Source organism: Pristiophorus japonicus, chromosome 6 (genome assembly GCF_044704955.1).
Source record: "Pristiophorus japonicus isolate sPriJap1 chromosome 6, sPriJap1.hap1, whole genome shotgun sequence".
NCBI lineage: Eukaryota > Metazoa > Chordata > Chondrichthyes > Pristiophoridae > Pristiophorus > Pristiophorus japonicus.
The window spans coordinates 221,308,870-221,329,000 of record NC_091982.1 but is presented as its reverse complement, the minus strand read 5'-3'; the positions used below and the strand labels follow the sequence as shown (position 1 = coordinate 221,329,000).

Sequence of the window (20,131 nt, the reverse complement as noted above, 5' to 3'; positions counted from 1 at the left end):
GTTCTTCCCTCCTCACTCTCATCCAAATAACTCATTTTAGAATATTTGCATTTTAACTAGAGAACTTTGTACTCTTTAATCCACATGTTGGTCTTTCTTGCTTTCAAATGTAATGGAACATTCTGGTATTTCACAACATACTTAAATATTTTAGCTTGGTCGTGAAGAACCAGCAATGTCTATGGATGCTAGTGGTAAAATTATTTGGGCCAAGCATTCTGAAGTCCAGCAGGCCAACCTCAAAGCAATGGGAGATGCTGAGATAAAAGATGGCGAAAGACTGCCCTTGGCTGTGAAAGATATGGGAAGCTGCGAGATCTATCCACAGACAATTCAACACAACCCCAACGGAAGGTAAGGCTCTAGTTTATAAAAACAAAGTATATATCTTTTAACAACTGCATAGTGCAAAATAGACGAAGAGCAATATTTAGTTTGTATTGAACAAAGATGGGGAAATTGTTAGCATAAACAGATTTTAGCTGTTACTTGGATAACTTAGTGAGCTTTTTAAAATTTAGAAATTTACAGTTTGTTATTTTAGTAAATTGTACTTTAGTTCCGATTTGAAAATAACATGCCTGGTCCACATGTTACTTGGAGCATTAAAAATGTTAAATGTTTTAGTCCAGTATTAGAAATGACCGTGTAAAGGAAATACCACCTGTCATTGGGGTTCGACATACAATGGGTCATTCAGTACCTTTTACCTCCCTTGCACCAACAAAGATAAAGTTGCAAAAGAAAAAATGGCAGTTTCTTTGAAAGGAAGGGAACCTTCTCCTAATTACTTTGGATAAATCAGGCTTTTGTCCTTTTCGCTTCACTAAGTGTTAATATTCTTAATGTTGCCTTTACTCTTCAGTGCTAACTGGTTTGTACAGATTTCATAACTGAGGTTTAGAGTTGTTGTATATCATTACATGTTGAGTTTATTTTTTGCTTTGGAAGTGAGGATATCTTAGAGGCTTTGAATCACCAATTTTGACTAGTTAGTTAACAATGTAAAATTTTTATTCATGCATTAATTTCAATTTTGGTACTTAGGTTTGTTGTGGTCTGTGGTGATGGTGAATACATTATCTACACTGCAATGGCTTTGAGAAATAAGAGCTTCGGGTCTGCACAGGAGTTTGTATGGGCACACGATTCTTCTGAGTAAGTAAAATTCAAGGTACAGGACTTTAATTTGTGATCAGGAAACGCTTGAGTAACAAATGGATTTTCTATTCTTTTCAGATATGCAATCAGGGAAAGCAACAGCGTGGTAAAAATATTCAAGAATTTCAAGGAAAAGAAATCCTTTAAGCCTGATTTTGGAGCAGAAGGTAATGAGATGCAGTTTACATTGTATTTAAGGGAGATGATATCCAGAGCGAGCAAATATCCCTTTCCTGCAGAGTTTTGAATACTGTCCATTCTCCGTTGTATGACCAGGAAATGGAACTTTTTTTTTCTCGGTCCCCTCAAAAAACCTATACTCCTTTGTAACATTTAGTAAACTTACTATTGAGAGCCTTTGGGCCAATCCATTGGCCACTAGAATGTGGAGATTATGTCAACCATTTCTTGGTAGAACCAGAAAGTCACTATTCATTGGGATTAAAAATAGAGGAAAGGGATTTGACTATTTCTGTGTGTAGTATTTAAAATTGGATGGTTCACTTGGAAATGGTTAAATGCTTTTATAGTTAACCTGTAATTTATATGAAATGCCATGTAGATGGAGAGTTTAAAGTTAGTATATACATGAAATATGACCACATCTATCATGCAGTGATGACCCATATAGAGTGCTTTTTAATAAGCAAGACATTACATATCAATTATGGAACATCTTTAACTACATTTTAAATAAAGATCCTCAAACATTTGAGTCACAAACTGCAAGATGGTGAAGGACATCTGTTTATAATTCAGAACTAAAATGATACCTGTGCCAAATATCCTCTCTTTGATCATTCAGAAAGTGATTTTGTGCTTTGAACTGTATGAAAGTGGCCATGTAGAGAAAGGGGATTAGAAAGAAGAGATGGCTGGAGCATAAACAGAGCAAGAGAGATGGATGGGATCAAAAGAAAAGAATGATTAGATAAAAGAAGAAACGTGCAAGAGAGAGAGATAATAAAGCATTATCAAATACCATGTAGGCCTTGCTTACTGAATTCCTTCATATTTCTTGTCACTAACTCTTTGGTGATTCACAAGGTTGTGATGTAGTTAGGCTATGAAGACAGATTAGTAACTTTCAATTTTATGGAGCATGCACCGCATTAAATTATTAAAATCTGAAGATTGAGTTCTGGATTGGTAGCGCAAATACATTTACAGGCATTCTGTCTTCTATTTTTCTGATTTTCTTATTCAAAGGCATCTACGGCGGGTTTCTCCTGGGTGTCCGGTCAATGAATGGCTTGGCGTTTTACGACTGGGATACCACTGAACTTGTCCGCAGAATCGAAATACAGCCCAAACATGTAAGTGATATGACCTGACGATTAGTGTTCCAAATTAAGAACATAGTTGCCCAAAAATTGTGGTCGGAGGCTTCCTGCGGACGGATGCCTCGGACCTAATTTTTTTTAACGCAAGTACCTGGTGGCCCCGGAGGAACGTAGACTTGCGGTCCAAGGCCTCCTTTCACAGCCCAAAACTTTGGGCTCACGCATCCCAAGAATGCAAGTGCAACCTGGGATTACATGGGCCTGGACCACCAATGAACATGGAGTATTCTCATTGATGATAATGGGTGCTCAGTTTGTACAAGCTCCCATTACTATCAGAGAAAACCCCCAAAACACAAACACAACACAATAAATTAAAACAGACACCACACATATTTAACATTAATTGAAATTGAATTTAATTAAATGTTTTCGACAATTTATTTTTTTGATTTAAAAAAAAAAATGTTTTAATAGGGGTAAAAATAAACTTGTCTTAATGGACGGGGTTTTTAATATAAAAATTAGTGATAACATTTAATTTTTCTATCTTTTAAAACTCTTCCCTGGCAAAGTTAGGCTAGACGCCTGCTTTTACCAGGCGTAAAAGTTTCAGACATTCACTGGGCGGGAATTGGGCAAATAGCCCAAATCTCTGCGTGTGAATGTCCTTCTCCCAGGGATGCGTGCGAAAATACATTTTGACAGATCACAAATGCCGGCATTTGTGAGGCCTCTTCGGGTGCGTGCGCACATGGTAAGCATCCGGAGCGGCCGCAATTTACGACCTGATTTGATTTTTTCATACCTATCTTGATAAGTCACTTTTGGAATTTTGAAGGAATATATTTCCTTTGGAGCTGGAATGATTTACTTCCGAGGTGTCCTTAAAATGTAAATTTATGCTACTTATCTGAGCTAATGATTTTTGCATTGCATTCTTACTAGCTGGTAGATATGCTCCAATGGCAATCTGCTCCAGTATAAGAGCATTTATAGCGTTGATTTATTGCCGAAGTTCTCGTGAGATCCTTTGCTATAGTTGCAGCTTGCTGTATACAGCAGCTTGCATTTTCCGGCTATAATGCTGATTGAAACCCATTTAAAATGAATGGACTATCATTTATGTTGTGATCAGAAAACCTCGGGCAGCTTGCGTACATGGTTGGAACTTGCTGTACACCACCTGTGTACATGGCTGGAATTGTGAAGGAGTTGCTGAGTTAGGAGAAGTGATTTAAACCTTAAGAAACAAGCTGACTTTACTTGAGGAATAACTTTTTTTTAAGTAGCTTATGGAAAAGACTGCCACTTGGCATGATAAAAACAGTCTCTGTTGAATTTTTAAAAATAAATTATTCCAGGTTTAACGGGTAGAGGGGAGTGTGGTTGGTAGCAAAGGAGCAGAAATGGAAATGGTCGTTCTGCATGGATTTAAATAATGTGTAAAGGGTCTTTTCTTGTGCCTACACTCTTAAGTGAGGGTAGGCATTTGCTACAGGTATGGTAGCATAGTGGTTATGTTGCTGATTATTTGTATTTTAATTCTCCCACAATTTCCCCATCTTTCCTAAAGGTTCTGGCCTATGATGGGATACAGGTTCATGGGCAGCAGCTGCCTCCGATCCCTTCTTCAATGGCAATTTTTCCCTCTTAGTCCAGACCATGAGTGTTTGTAGATTATTCCACTGTCTAGGGCATCACAGCCCAGCCTGATCTTGTTCTCACTTGATATCCACAAACGCGCACTTTCCTATTGGGATCACTGGATAGCGATCACTCGTAGGAACCCATGGGTACTAAGGCCCATTGCAATACCGATACCACTATTCTAACTAAGATCAGCTGATTCAAGATCAAACTTGGGACTTTGCTGATCTATATAGTTTGATACTACATATTGCAGACAGTGATATTAATCACCTCAGCACAAGATAGTTACATGGTCTTTTGCCTTGCAGATATTCTGGTCAGACTCTGGTGAACTGGTGTGCATTGCCACAGAGGATTCCTTCTTCATTTTGAAATATCTTGCTGAGAAGGTGGCTACAGCACAGGAAACACATGAAGGAGTTACAGAGGATGGCATTGAAGATGCATTTGAGGTAAGATGCAAGTACTGAAAGTAAAAGAAAAAACAGATTATCTGGTCATTATCACATTACTGTTTGTGGGAGTTTGGTGTGCGCAAGTTGGCTCCTGCGTTTCCCACATTACAACTATGACTACACTCCAAAAAGTACTTCATTGGCTTAAAGCGCTTTGAGATGTCCGGTGGTCGTGAAAGGCGCTATATAAATGCAAGTCTTAATGTAACAATTCAGATGTTACTTGGAGAAAACGATGAAAATATGGAAATCATAGGCTGTAAAAGCTGCTTGAATAGAACTTGGTTACAGTAGGCTATAATGATGCTGCACAAACGTTGACAATGCCTCTGACAGCATGTTTTCTTTCTTTCTAATTGTTTGATACTGAGCAAAGCTTTCACTGTTGAGTTAGTAGCTTTGTTTCATTTTTTTGGACATACTTTTTCCAGGTTCTTGGTGAAATTCAGGAAATCGTGAAGACTGGATTGTGGGTAGGAGACTGCTTTATCTACACCAGCTCTGTGAACAGGCTTAATTACTATGTTGGTGGAGAGATTGTCACCATTGCCCATCTTGACAGGTGAGTGGCAGAGCGATGGGAAAATCGCATGGCATACATATAAAACTCAGTACAAAATATTTTGTCAAATACCTGTGTGGTTCCTCTATATATTACAAACAATGCAGCTAATATCCTGGAACAAAGCTTCAAAAATTTATAACGAGTCTGGAGTGTTGACATGTCATTTACCAGATCAGCTGCAGCCATGAATAATACATGGTCTGCCCTGGACAGCTTGTGAGCGAAAGACAGCTACTTTCCCCGAAGCATACCTCAGGAACAGTCGTGACTGATTAAAGTTGTGAACCCGTGACCACACTGCAACATAAAATAACAATGTAACAAGTGACTATTTGAAACTATTCTCATCTTGTACACAAATAAATTCCAACTTCCTTTCCCTTTTAAAAGGAGCCTTTCAGTCTGAGCTGAGGAAGCTTTTTATCCCTTTGATGCATCTTGGAATACGTATTGTAAGGGGAATAGATAGGAGTTTCTGTGGCCGCAACTGAGACTCCAGGATGGTATGTTGCCTCCCTGGTGCAAGGGTCAAGAATGTCTCGGAGCGGCTGCAGAGCATTCTGGAGAGGGAGGGTGAACAGCCAGTTGTCGTGGTACATGTAGGTACCAATGATATAGGTAAGAAGCGGGAAGAGGTCCTACAAGCTGAATTTAGGGAGCTAGGAGTTAAATTAAAAAGTAGGACCTCAAAGATAGTAATCTCTTGATTGCTACCAGTTCCATGTGCTAATCAGAGTAGAGGGAGCAGGATAGTTAGAATAAATAAGTGGCTTGAGCAGTGGTGCAAGAGGGAGGGATTCAAATTCCTGGGACATTGGAACCAGTTCTGAGGGAAGTGGGACCTGTACAAAAGGGACAGTCTGCACTTGGGCAGGACTGGAACTGATGTCCCGGGGGTAACATTTACAAATGCAGTTCGGGAGTGTTTAAACTAATATGGCAGGGGGATGGGAACTTATGCAGCGAGACAGGGCGAAGTAATTTGGAGTCAGAAACAGATGGTAGAAAGGTTAAAAAGCAATAGTGGAAGGCCGAGTAAACAAAGGCAAGAAACAAAAAGGGCCACACTACATCATAATTCTAAAAGGACAAAGGGTGTTTTTAAAAAAAAAAACAAGTCTGAAAGCTTTGTGTCTTAATGCAAGGAGTATCCGTAATAAGGTGGATGAATTAACTGTGCAAATAGATGTTAACAGATATGATGTGATTGGGATTACAGAGACATGGCTCCAGGATGATCAGGGCTGGGAACTCAACATCCAAGGGTATTCAACATTCAGGAAGGATAGAATAAAAGTTAAAAGGAGGTGGGGTAGCATTGCTGGTTAAAGAGGAGATTAATGCAATAGTTAGGAAGGACATTAGCTTGGATGATGTGGAATCTATATGGGTAGAACTACAGAACACCAAAGGGCAAAAAACATTAGTGGGAGTTGTGTACAGACCTCCAAACAGTAGTAGTGATGTTGGGGAGGGCATCAAACAGGAAATTAGGGGTGCATGCAATAAAGGTGCAGCAGTTAACATGGGTATAGATTGGGCTAACCAAACTGGAAGCAATACGGTGGAGGAGGATTTCCTGGAATGCATAAGAGATGGTTTTCTAGACCAATATGTCAAGGAACCAGCTAGGGGGAGGCCATCTTAGACTGGGTGTTGTGTAATGGGAGAGGATTAATTAGCAATCTCGTTGTGCGAGGCCCCTTGGAGAAGAGCGACCATAATATGGTGGAATTCTACATTAGGATGGAGAATGAAACAGTTAATTCAGAGACCATGGTCCAGAACTTAAAGAAGGGTAACTTTGAAGTTATGAGGCGTGAATTGGCTAGGATAGATTGGCGAATGATACTTAAGGGGTTGACAGTGGATGGGCAATAGCAGACATTTAGAGACCGCATGGATGAACTACAACAATTGTACATCCCTGTCTGGCACAAAAATAAAAAAGGGAAGGTGGCTCAACCGTGGCTATCAAGGAACATCAGGGATAGTATTAAAGCCAAGGAAGTGGCATACAAATTGGCCAGAAATAGCAGCGAACCCGGGGACTGGGAGAAATTTAGAACTCAGCAGAGGAGGACAAAGGGTTTGATTAGGGCACGGAAAATTGAGTACGAGAGGAAGCTTGCAGGGAACATTAAGACGGACTGCAAAAGCTTCGATAGATATGTAAAGAGAAAAAAGTTAGTAAAGACAAACATAGGTCCCCTGCAGTCAGAATCAGGAGAAGTCATAACGGGGAACAAAGAAATGGCAGACCAATTGAACAAGTACTTTGGTTCGGTATTCACTAAGGAGGACACAAACAACCTTCCGGATATAAAAGGGGTCAGAGGGCCTAGTAAGAAGGAGGAACTGAAGGAAATCCTTATTAGTCGGGAAATTGTGTTGGGAAAATTGATGGGATTGAAGGCCGATAAATCCCCAGGGCCCGATGGACTGCATCCCAGAGAACTTAAGGAGGTGGCCTTGGAAATAGCGGATGCATTGACAGTCATTTTCCAACATTCCATAGACTCTGGATCAGTTCCTATGGAGTGGAGGGTAGCCAATGTAACCCCATTTTTTTAAAAAGGAGGGAGAGAGAAAACATGGAATTATATACCGGTCAGCCTGACATCGGTAGTGGGTAAAATGATGGAATCAATTATTAAGGATGTCATAGCAGCGCATTTGGAAAGAGGTGACATGATAGGTCCAAGTCAGCATGGATTTGTGAAAAAGAAATCATGCTTGACAAATCTTAGGGAATTTTTTGAGGATGTTTCCAGTAGAGTGGACAAGGGAGAACCAGTTGATGTGGTATATTTGGACTTTCAGAAGGCTTTCGACAAGGTCCCACACAAGAGATTAATGTGCAAAGTTAAAGCACATGGGATTGGGGGTAGTGTGCTGACGTGGATTGAGAACTGGTTGTCAGACAGGAAGCAAAGAGTAGGAGTAAATGGGGACTTTTCAGAATGGCAGGCAGTGACTAGTGGGGTACCGCAAGGTTCTGTAATGGGGCCCCAGCTGTTTACATTGTACATTAATGATTTAGACAAGGGGATTAAATGTAGTATCTCCGAATTTGCGGATGACACTAAGTTGGGTGGCAGTGTGAGCTGCAAGGAGGATGCTATGAGGCTTCAGGGTGACTTGGATAGGTTAGGTGAGTGGGCAAATGCATGGCAGATGAAGTATAATGTGGATAAATGTGAGGTTATCCACTTTGGTGGTAAAAACAGAGACAGACTATTATCTGAATGGTGACAGATTAGGAAAAGGGGAGGTGCAACGAGACCTGGGTGTCATGGTACATCAGTCATTGAAGGTTGGCATGCAGATACAGCAGGCGGTTAAGAAAGCAAATGGCGTGTTGGCCTTCATAGCGAGGAGATTTGAGTACAGGGGCATGGAGGTGTTAATACAGTTGTACAGGGACTGGGTGAGGCCACACCTGGAGTATTGTGTACAGTTTTGGTCTCCTAACTTGAGGAAGGACATTCTTGCTATTGAGGGAGTGCAGTGAAGGTTCACCAGACTGACTCCCGAGATGGCGGGATTGACATATCAAGAAAGACTGAATCAACTGGGCTTGTATTCACTGGAGTTCAGAAGAATGAGAGGGGATCTCATAGAAACGTTTAAAATTCTGACGGGTTTAGACAGGTTAGATGCAGGAAGAATGTTCCCAATGTTGGGGAAGTCCAGAACCAGGGGTCACAGTCTAAGGATAAGGGGTAAGCCATTTAGGACCGAGATGAGGAGAAACTTCTTCACCCAGAGAGTGGTGAACCTGTGGAATTCTCTACCACAGGAAGTTGTTGAGGCCAATTCACTAAATATATTCAAAAAGGAGTTAGATGTAGTCCTTACTACTAGGGGGATCAAGGGGTATGGCGAGAAAGCAGGAATGGGGTACTGAAGTTGCATGTTCAGCCATGAACTCATTGAATGGCGGTGCAGGCTGGAAGGGCCAAATGGCCTACTCCTGCACCTATTTTCTATGTTTCTATGTTTCCATGGACACCAATTGCCCTCCTATCCCCAACTAGCCCTCCTTCATGTGTGAAGCCTAAGTGTCAGCAGACTATTTACTGTGGGGTCTTCGCAGGCAAGCCTTATCATATTTTCACCCATGCGACATTCCAGTAGGTATCATTGGTAGTGACTGGAGCAGGCGCCATGTATGTTTTATGCATAGGGAGGTTGCATCCAATTGTGCCTTAATTCAAATCAGCTAACTTAGCCCAGACCAAGGGTTGATCTGGGCCCTTCTGCTCTGTATGGCTGCATTTATTCGGCAGGTTATAAATGTAGCTGTGAGAAGTCGGCTAATTAGACTCGTGTACATATGAAAATTATCTGCATAATTCAAAAAGAAATGTTATTTTTCATTAAGGACCAATGTTGTTACACACCAAAATTCAAGTACCAACATTATCTTTTCAGGACTATGTATCTCCTGGGTTATATCCCAAAGGATAATCGTCTGTATTTGGGAGACAAAGAGTTGAACATAGTCAGCTATTCTCTACTTGTCTCTGTGCTCGAGTACCAGACTGCGGTCATGAGGAGGGACTTTTCCATGGCTGACAAGGTTCTTCCCACAATTCCAAAGGAGCAGAGGACACGAGTAGCACATTTCCTAGAGAAACAGGTTAGATGGAATATGACCACATTAAAAGTCAGACTTGTACTCTGCAGGTGCGTTCATTCAACAGAGACGCTTGTCAGCAGAATGATCCAGTCTCTTACTAATATATAACATTGTATAATTTTTTAAAAAGCAAGCATTTAAATTAAAATGCTTGTTGAGCACTTCTGTAGCTGACAGTAGTTCCCATATAAATCAGACATAACATCAAACTTTAGTTATAACTTTAGAAGAATGAGAGGGGATCTCATAGAAACATATAAAATTCTGATGGGATTGGACAGGTTAGATGCAGGAAGAATGGTCCCGATGTTGGGGAAGTCCAGAACCAGGGGTCACAGTCTAAGGATAAGGGGAAAGCCATTTAGGACCGAGATGAGGAGAAACTTCTTCGCTCAGAGAATTGTGAACCTGTGGAATTCTCTACCACAGAAAGTTGTTGAGGCCAGTTCATAACGGGGAACAAAGAAATGGCAGACCAATTGAACAAGTACTTTGGTTCGGTATTCAAAAGGGAGTTAGATGTGGCCCTTACGATTAAAGGGATCAAGGAGTATAGCGGGAAAGCAGAAATGGGGTACTGAAGTTACATGATCAGCAATGATATTGAATGGTGGTGAAGGGTCGAAGGGCCGAATGGCCGACTCCTGCACCTATTTTCTATGTCTCTATGACCGTGGAAGACTATGTTTTTGAATGTATTATTATTTAGCTGTTCTGAATTGAATGATACTAGGCAATTGTCCTCCAGGAATGTGAAAGCCTACATAATTCCCAAGTACAACAGGTACAAACAAGTTTCACGGGTTGTTCTAATGGTTGAGGAAAACTCTCCGTATATCCATGCACATCCTGTGTTAAATGCATGGGCGGTTGAGCAGTCAAAAATGAATGAATTGTTTCGTTTGTTCTCATCTAATTTGTCTAAAATTGATTGGGATATGGAAAAATAGGCATCTGTAGCCGGTAAAAGATTCCACTGCTCCAAGACCAGGCCAGCAGGAAATATGTTTTAGATGTTGCACAGTGGATATACAGATTGAAATTTGGAGATATTGGGGGTGATGGGAGGGGAAATAGAGGGAAGAAATACAAAAATAAAAATAATGAAAATTTTAGTAATAAAATTAGTACTTCTGGCTACAATATCCTTAGCAGTGACTTTGAAATGGTGACCAGTAATTTTCTCTGTTTTTTGTTTATATAGAAATCAATGTCGATATTTGTATTTTAACCTGTAAAGTTATGTGTTCAGTTATGTTAGTTTTAACACTGAAAGTCACTGGAAAACCTTGTTCATATAACCAGGCAGATTCTTATTTGCATGTTGTCTTAATTCTCTAACAAACCATTTACATGACAATTTGGTTCCTTCTGCTGCTGGATTTATTTTATTACCCCGGCACCAATCTGAGCAGTAGAAAGACTGTTATGAGATTGTGCTTACCGCACAATCACTTGCAGAACCAAATCAGTATTTGGTTCACCATTTTCAGCTTTAACTAGTGTCTGTCCCAAGGTGCTATTCGCAAGTAAGGGTTTAGTACTTGTAGCAGAAGCGTCACCTCTATTTCTCTTTTGAATATTCATCCTTTACCTTGGGGCCAGTTTTGTCGGTAATATTTTCAGAACTTTCTGAACTTGAAAGTTGTGTGATCCCAGTTTACAGAAATCTTAATATAGTATTGTAATGTTTCCTTAAAACAATTAAAGCTTATCTGTAACTCAAATTCCCCATTGCCTCTTTGCAGCAATTGGAAGTAATTTAGTGTACGGACTTATGCTTGGTTTGTAAGAAACATAAAATATAAATTGCAGTTGTTGAGTGGTTTACAGGGAAGTTTATGAGCAGCACAGAAATGAAAAGTGGTTGCTTAAAATTTAAAGTCGATAAGCTTTCCATTCTAAATCACAAACGAAATAGATTCACATTTTATTTTCTGCCGCAATTTATTTTAATCAGTACTATTGATTATGGAGACTATGTTGCTTTCAGATTAGTCACATTCTCATGAATCGCCTGGCAACATTTCCCTATGTTAAAGGTGCTATACAAATGCAAGTTGTTTTTATAGTCGTTTTGGGATGAGGTGACTGTTCAGATTTCACTTGCTATGTAAATAAGAATGACATTTAAGTATTGCAGGACTAATTTCAGGCCCAGAAGGATAAAGACCTGCTGAGGGACAAAATCAAATCTGCTATTTTAAGTCTGAATAGAACCAGGACTGGTAGAAAATACATTAGTGCAGCTCATTGCCACAAATCCAGCCTGTAAGATTTGCTGCAGAGCATCTTGGAAAAGCTGAAAGTGAGAATGCATTTTTCACAAGAACCTTCAAGCTGTTTTCTTTTGCCACACGCAGGGATTCAAATCACAGGCTCTTGCAGTATCCACTGATCCAGAACACCGCTTTGAACTTGCACTGCAGCTTAGAGAGCTCAAGATCGCGTATCAGTTGGCTGTAGAAGCAGAGGTAACACTTGTATTCATCACTTTTGATGTTTCTGTTTCAGAAATTATGGGCCTAAGTTTGCATCCGCGGTTAGAATGGCGCACCTCGGTGAGTTGCGGCGACTTTTTAAGAACAGAAACGGCGCCTATTATTTACCTTTGTATTCTCCACGCAGCAGCACCGATGTAGGGTCCTGGCGTAGCGCAACAGAACGCGTGTGGGGTGGAGCCAGGTTCTGGCGCTGAAAACAGTGCTGGGACCTCTGCACATGCGCACTAGAGTGTGCGCGCATGTGCAGTAGCTCCTCGTCCCCGGATTCTGTGTGCCTGTGCTGCAGGCTGTGTGGGAGTGACCCGAAGCACGCCGCCCCTAGCCCTGGCCGAATGGGCTCCCCGCCGCAACCTACGAGGGAACAGACGGCAATGTCCGTCATCGGAGACCGGAGATTCTGGGAACAGAAAGCCAAACAAGAAAGGGAGAAGGAGCTGGCAAAAGTGACCATCAAGAAGGAAGATGACTGAGGCCATAGAGTGTTCCTTGGGACTGTTTCGGAGATGTTCGGGGGGGTGGGGGTAGCATGAAAGCAAAGTGATTGAGGGCAAGACGTGAGTAGGATGGGACCTGGGCAGGCTAATCTGTTTAACGTTCCCCGCCCCCCCTCCACTTCCCCCTCTCCTCTTTCCCCCTCTCCTCTTTTCCCCCCCCCCTCTCCTCTTTCCCCCCCCCCTCTCCTCTTTCCCCCCCCTCTCTCCTCTTTCCCCCCCCCCTCTCCTCTTTCCCCCCCCCCTCCTCTTTTCCCCCCCCTCCTCTTTTTCCCCCCCTCTCCTCTTTTCCCCCCCCTCTCCTCTTTTCCCCCCCCTCTCCTCTTTTCCCCCCCCCCTCTCCTCTTCCCCCCCCTCTCCTCTTCCCCCCCCCTCTCCTCTTCCCCCCCCTCTCCTCTTCCCCCCCCCTCTCCTCTTCCCCCCCCTCTCCTCTTCCCCCCCCCCTCTCCTCTTCCCCCCCCCCCTCTCCTCGTCCCCCCCCTCTCCTCGTCCCCCCCCCTCTCCTCGTCGTCCCCCCCCTCTCCTCGTCCCCCCCCCTCTCCTCTTCCCCCCCCCCTCTCCTCTTCCCCCCCCCCTCTCCTCTTCCCCCCCTCTCCCTCTTTCCCCCCCCTCTCCTCTTTCCCCCCCCCTCTCCTCTTTCCCCCCCTCTTCTCTTTCCCCCCCCTCTTCTCCTCTTTCCCCCCCCCCCTCTTCTCCTCTTTCCCCCCCTCTTCTCCTCTTTCCCCCCCTCTTCTCCTCTTTCCCCCCCCTCTTCTCCTCTTTCCCCCCCCTCTTCTCCTCTTTCCCCCCCCCTCTTCTCCTCTTCCCCCCCCCCTTCTCCTCTTCCCCCCCCCTCTCTCCTCTTCCCCCCCCCCTCTTCTCCTCTTTCTCCCCCCCCCCTCTTCTCCTCTTCCCCCCCCCCCTTCTCCTCTTTCCCCCCCTCTTCTCCTCTTCCCTCCCCCCCTCTTCTCCTCTTCCCCCCCCCCTCTTCTCCTCTTCCCCCCCCTCTTCTCCTCTTCCCCCCCCCCTCTTCTCCTCTTTCCCCCCCCCCTCTTCTCCTCTTCCCCCCCCCTCTTCTCCTCTTTCCCCCCCTCTTCTCCTCTTTCTCCCCCTTCTCCTCTTTCCTTCCCCCCCCTCTTCCTCTTTCCTTCCCCCCCCTCTTCCTCTTTCCTTCCCCCCCTCTTCCTCTTTCCTTCCCCCCCTCTTCCTCCTTCCTTTCCCCCCTCCTCCTCCCTTTCCCCCCTCCTCCTCTTTCCTTTCCCCCCTCTTTCCTTTCTCCCCCCCTCTCCTCTTTCCTTTCCCCCCTCTCCTCTTTCCCTTCCCCCCTCTCCTCTTTCCCTTCCCCCCCTCTCCTCTTTCCCTTCCCCCCCTCTCCTCTTTCCCTTCCCCCCCATCCTCTTTCCCTTCCCCCCCATCTCCTCTTTCCTTCCCCCCCCTCCTCTTTCCTTCCCCCCAATCTCCTCTTTCCTTCCCCCCCTCCTCTTTCCCCCCCCTCCTCTTTCCTTCCCCCCCTCCTCTTTCCTTCCCCCCCTCCTCTTTCCTCCCCCCCCTCCTCTTTCCTTTCCCCCCCCTCCTCTTTCCTTTCCCCCCCCTCCTCTTTCCTTCCCCCACCCCTCCTCTTTCCTTCCCCCACCCCTCTTTCCTTCCCCCCCCCTCCTCTTTCCTTCCACCCCCCTCCTCTTTCCTTCCCCCCCCCCCCTCCTCTTTCCTTCCCCCCCCCCATCTCCCTACTCTTTCCTCCTCCCTCCCCTCTTCTCCCGCCCCCCCCCTCCCTCTTTCCCCCCACCCCATCCTCTTCCACTCCCCCCCCCCGGCTCATATGTATGGTTGCTCTCTGGCCCCTCCCATTTTCCAAATACCAGATATCGAAGCAACAAATTATTTTAAGCAATTATTTTTTATCATTTCAAAATTGACTCTAGTTTCTTTGTCACATCTTTTTTATTTAAAGTCTTTTCTAGGCTGCTCCCTACCAATTCAGCTCCACTCAGCAGCTTTGATTGGAAAGCTGTGTGTAAGAATCTTGATCTAACATTCTGTGGTATAGTTCTACTGTTGACCCTCACTTTGTTTTGGGGTTTTGGGCAGGGGTAACTTTATCCAGTGCCACGTACATTTGTAAAACAAAACCAGAAATTGGTTGAAACTCTCGGCAGGTCAGTCATCATCTGTGGAGAGGACAGACAACTTAGTATTTCAGGTGTGGACCCTGCATTAGAACTAGAAGATATTACAGATGAACAGAATTTGTAAAGGAAGAGAACAAAGAGGGACTGAATACAGACACACACACGTGGGAAGAAATAGAATGCTTATGTATAAAACAAAATGATTAAATGGCTCAACTGATGTAACGTGAGACAATAGGAAGCATAATGAGAGTAATTTCAAACATTTACGAGGCTCACAGCATTTGTGAATAGCAAATGTGGGGTGGGGGGTTGTGGTGAAGACAGGTGGAAATAGAAGCACAAAAAACCTGGCAAGGTTCAGACAGAGGATCCCCACCCCAAGCAAATGTAGCTTTCAAATATGCATTTTCTTTATCCATTTCATATAATCCTGCAGTTGATTTCAGGTCCATGACCCCGCACAACATTTTCTGAAAATGTTTGCAAAATTGCATCAGGATTCAACAAACTAGTACATTTTCATGCAAAATATCCCTTTTTATCTCCACAGTCAGAACAGAAATGGAAGCAGTTGGCAGAGCTTGCGATTAGTAAGTGCCAGTTTTCCCTTGCCCAGGAGTGTTTACACCATGCGCAAGATTATGGTGGACTTTTGCTGCTGGCCACTGCTTCTGGAAATGCTCCAATGGTTAACAAATTAGCAGAAGTAGTTGAAAAAGATGGCAAGAACAATGTGGCCTTTATGACTTACTTCATGCAAGGAAAGTAAGTACTTCAGCTGTAGACCTTACCTTAGCTTCTTTGAACACTGCTTTAAAACTGCTGATCACTTGACATTGACAACTGCATGTGCTTTATTTTAAAAAATTAGCAATATATGTGTTTTTGAGAGGTTGTTTTTTTCAATACTGTCAACCTATGGTTTACATGGCCGTGTGAATCTAATTTTAAGATAATGCCCCCTTCTCCTGGATGCCCCTACTAGAGGAAATAGTTTCTATCTACCATATTGAATCCTTAATCATTTTAAATACCTCAATTAGATCACTCAACCTTTTTTACTCAAGCGAATGCAAGCCACGTTCATGCAACCTGGCCTCATCATTTTACCCTTTAAGCCTTAGTAAGGATTGGTGTCCATTACATAGAATACAGTCCATTACATAGAATACAGTATAGTACAGTACAGAAACAGGCCAATCGGCCCAACTAATCAGTTCTGGTGTTTATACTCTGGGTTGGAATTCAAGTCAGTTGTACAACCCAATCTGAGAAAACAACCAACATTACATTAGCCATTTGATTTATAATTTTCTCATCTCATCTGAAGGTGCTTACTGTTGCAGGGACATGGTTCCATCAGTGTAGGCAGTTCTTGACTGTACTTCTCCTGAGTAGCCATTCTTTATGTATGAACCTTGCCTGTCGGGAGGGCATCACAGCTAAGCCTGCCCTTGACTGATGAACAGGCCACTGAATAACAAACAGAAGTGTGAAACCTTTTCCCCTCTCTCTTTGCCCAAACTCTATCCGCAGACTGCTAAAACCAGTGTTTCTCCATAACTGTTGATTCAGTTGAGAGCAGCAAACTCAACATAGACTGGAGATGGGATCTGGAACTCCCTGCATTTTTTAACTTTATTAAATAAGGTTTTTTTTTAAATATAAGGTTCAGATTATAGTTGCTGAATATTGAAATGGTGAGTAACTAATATTGACTGGGGTTGCAGTGAATTTAATAAGAATGTTTAGGTATTCTGTTTAAACTCCCAACTATTTTACCTCTTTAATAAAAAAATAAAAAAATTCTATGTAGGCTTGACAGTTGCCTGGAATTGCTGATAAAAACTGGACGCCTCCCGGAAGCTGCCTTTTTTTCCAGAACCTACCTGCCAAGTCAGGTCTCCAGGTATGAGTCAGCAGTTACAATTCTATTGTAGCACAGTGTAATTTTGCCTGATTACATACAAAAATACACACACATGCACATAGTAAGTTTTTGCTCTGATGCCAATCTTTCCTTTCAGGGTTGTGAAACTGTGGAGAGAGAATCTTTCTAAAATAAACCAAAAAGCAGCAGAGTCACTCGCTGACCCCACAGAGTATGAGAATTTATTCCCAGGCCTAAAGGAGGCTTTTGCAGCTGAGCAGTATCTGAAAGAAACCAGCAGCACTGAACAGCGACCTGCCAGGGATTACCCTCTTGTCACTGTAAGTAATAACATCCTTCTGCGTTACATAAATCCTGTGAATTTGAATTTAAATGAAATTTTCCAGTGCTAATCTACTACCAATTTTGCTTCCTAGCCAAATGAAGAAAGGAACGTTATTGAAGAATCAAAAGACGCTGTACCTTCTCTGCACGAAACATCTGTGGAGGTAGCTGATTATTAAACTTATCCTTAATTTTCAGAGTTGGAAAACTAATGTAATTTCAGTACAAAGCAATTAAAAGCCCCAACACTATGAACACTGATTTTGAAGATGCATATTATTTTACAGTTTGAACTGATTCAAACTAAAGTTGGAAATTATAATTCAGAGATCCAGAATCTGCAGGTGTAAGTTGAACTTAATGCTTGCTTTCTGCTACTGGAGGACTCTGAGGGACTCTGGTGGCAGAAACCTAGTCCTGCAGCATTACAAGTGCAGACAAAGATTTTTGAAAATATGAATGGCCCCGGACAAATGTGATATAAAAAAACATTTCCGCCTACTTCCAGATGTATAAAAAAATACTTAGTGGATATTTAATTACAAGATTTCAGCATCTCTTTGAGTGATTTAAATCTTTTGACATTATAGAAACCTGATGATGATGATGATGATGATGAGGAAGCAGTACCAGTTGTGTCTACACTAGTTACATCAGTGATAGCAGAAGTAAAAGCTGTATTAGAATCAGCAACTGTCTTTGTGCCAGATCCAGTTGACTCAGTAATGGACCTTCAAACTAAAGAAAAGGTAATTAGCTTGAGCAATACATGCACACAACTCATTTAAGTAAATCCGTATATGAAAGATTTTAAGAGGGCTAGATTTGCAAAGATGAATTAGATTGATTGGGCTGTCCTATTCAGCAGTGACGTTAACAACACGGATAAAAATGGTATGTCTACAAAACGATCTTTTTGGAAAAGGAAGCCATGTATGTCCTTAAAATTAAAAGGAAGGCACATTGTAAACGGTGGATGGAGGTAGTTTGGTCAAATATTGTGTATCTTGGTTTTTCCCAAAAAATTTAACAAGATGCCACATACTAAGCTACTAAATAAGGTTGTGTCCTGTGGAGGATGCATATTTTGGGTGGGATAAGAAATTGATTGCATTCTTGTAGACAGAAAATAGTTATTAATGGTAGTGGTTCTGTATGGGGAGTGGTTACTAGTGGAATCCTGCTGGGTTTTCAGTGTATGAATCTGAAGTGCTGAGGCTACTGCTAGGACGATTAAATACAAAAAAGAAATGCTATTTTGTCTTAGTACAAGGCCTTGATCAGATATCATTTAGAATGCTCTGTCCAGTTGTGGTGCCTTCACATGCTGGATGAAGTGGAGACCCCTGGAAAAGGTTCAGAAGAAGGCCACTCGATTGATAAGTAGTTTAAAGGCTCTTAGATTCCATGAATGGCTTAGAGTAAGATTTTCTTACTCTCCAAGTGTAACCTTTGAGGAGATTAATTTGAAGTATTTAAAATAATGTAAGGTTTAAATTCAGTCTATGTGGGTAGTCTATTTGAGTTGGATAAGTTAGGGAGGATCATGGGACATGAGTATAAGTTATGTAATCAATTAATGGGACTGAAAGCTGATAAATGCCCTGGAACTGATGGCCTACATCCTAGGGGTTTGAAAGAGGTGGCTATAGAGATTGTGGATGCATTGGTTGTCCTCTTCCAAAATTCCATAGATTCTAGAAAGGTCCCCGTAGATTGGAAGGTAGCAAATCTCATCCCGCTATTTAAGAAATGAGAGGGGAAACGGGGAACTACTGACCAGTTAGCCTGACATCAGCACTAGGGAAAATGCTAAAATCTATTATTAAGCACGTGGTAACAGGGCACTTAGAAAATAATAAGATTGGGCAGAGTCAACATGGATTTATGAAAGGAAAATCATGGTTGACAAATTGGAGTTTTTTGAGGTTGTAACTAGCAGAATAGATGAGGGGGGACCAGTGGATGTGGTGTATTTGGATTTTCAGAAGGCATTCGATAAGGTGCCACAAAAGAGGATAATAAACAAGATTGAGGGTAGTATGGATTGAGGATTGGTTAACGGACTGAGAGCAGGAATAAATGGGTCATTTTCAGGTTGGCAGACAGTAACTAGTGGGGTGCTGCAAGGATCGGTGTTTGGTCTCAGCTATTCACAATCTATGACAATGATTTGGATGAGTGGGCCAAATGTAATATATGTAAGTTGTGAGGAGGATACAAAGAGACTTCAAGAGGATATAGACAGGCTAATGAGTGGGCAAGAACATGGTAAATGGAATATAATGTGGAGAAATGTGAAGTTATCCACCTTGGTAGGGAAAATAGAAAAAAATAGTATTTTTTAAAATGGAGAGATTGGGAAATGTTAGTGCTCAAAGGGACCTGTGTCCTTGTACATGAATCACAACATTAACATGCAGGTACAGCAAACGATTAAGAAATCAAATGGTATGTTGGCCTTTATTACAAGAGGATTTGAGTATAAAAGAGTAAAGATGTCTTACTGCAAAGCCCTGGTGAGACCACACCTAGAATATTGTGTATTCTAAGGTAGGATATACAACGAAGGTTCACCAGACTGATTCCTGGAATGGGCGAATTGTCCTATGGAAGAGAGATTGAGTAGACTAGGTCTATATTCTCTAGAGTTTAGAAGAATGAGAGGTGATCTCATTGAAACATACAAAATTCTTACAGGGCCTGACAGGGTAGATACAGGGAGGATGTTTCCTCTGGCTGGGGAGTATAGAACGAGGGGTCACAGTCTCAGAATAAGGAGTCAGCAATTTAGGACTGAGACGAGGAGAAATTTCTTCAGAGGGTGGTGAATCTTTGGAATTCTCTACCCGAGATCTGTGGAGGCTCAGTCGTTGACTATATTCAAGTCGGAGATCGATTAGACTTTTGGATATTAAGGGAAATTGGAGTTGAGGTCAGAGATCGGCCATGATCTTATTGAATGGCAGAGCAGGCTTGAGGAGCCAAATGGCCTACTCCTGCACCTAATTCTTGTGTTAGTATAGCACTAGGTTAGATATCAGGAGA

The 20,131-nt window shown here is 42.5% G+C and overlaps 1 protein-coding gene across 3 annotated transcripts in view; it reads left to right on the top strand.

Moving 5' to 3' along the window:
* The window catches only part of copb2 (COPI coat complex subunit beta 2), a 36,188-nt gene that overhangs the window by 15,116 nt on the left and 941 nt on the right, over positions 1-20,131 (top strand). For all 3 annotated transcript variants that reach the window (XM_070883609.1, XM_070883610.1, XM_070883612.1), the window contains exons 9-21: positions 155-354; positions 1,048-1,158; positions 1,240-1,328; positions 2,371-2,477; positions 4,406-4,549; positions 4,984-5,114; positions 9,555-9,762; positions 12,126-12,236; positions 15,419-15,633; positions 16,685-16,777; positions 16,896-17,079; positions 17,176-17,247; positions 17,674-17,832. In XM_070883609.1, coding sequence (XP_070739710.1) covers positions 155-354; positions 1,048-1,158; positions 1,240-1,328; positions 2,371-2,477; positions 4,406-4,549; positions 4,984-5,114; positions 9,555-9,762; positions 12,126-12,236; positions 15,419-15,633; positions 16,685-16,777; positions 16,896-17,079; positions 17,176-17,247; positions 17,674-17,832 — 1,824 coding nt within the window. The remainder of the gene's footprint in view (positions 1-154; positions 355-1,047; positions 1,159-1,239; positions 1,329-2,370; positions 2,478-4,405; positions 4,550-4,983; positions 5,115-9,554; positions 9,763-12,125; positions 12,237-15,418; positions 15,634-16,684; positions 16,778-16,895; positions 17,080-17,175; positions 17,248-17,673; positions 17,833-20,131) is intronic.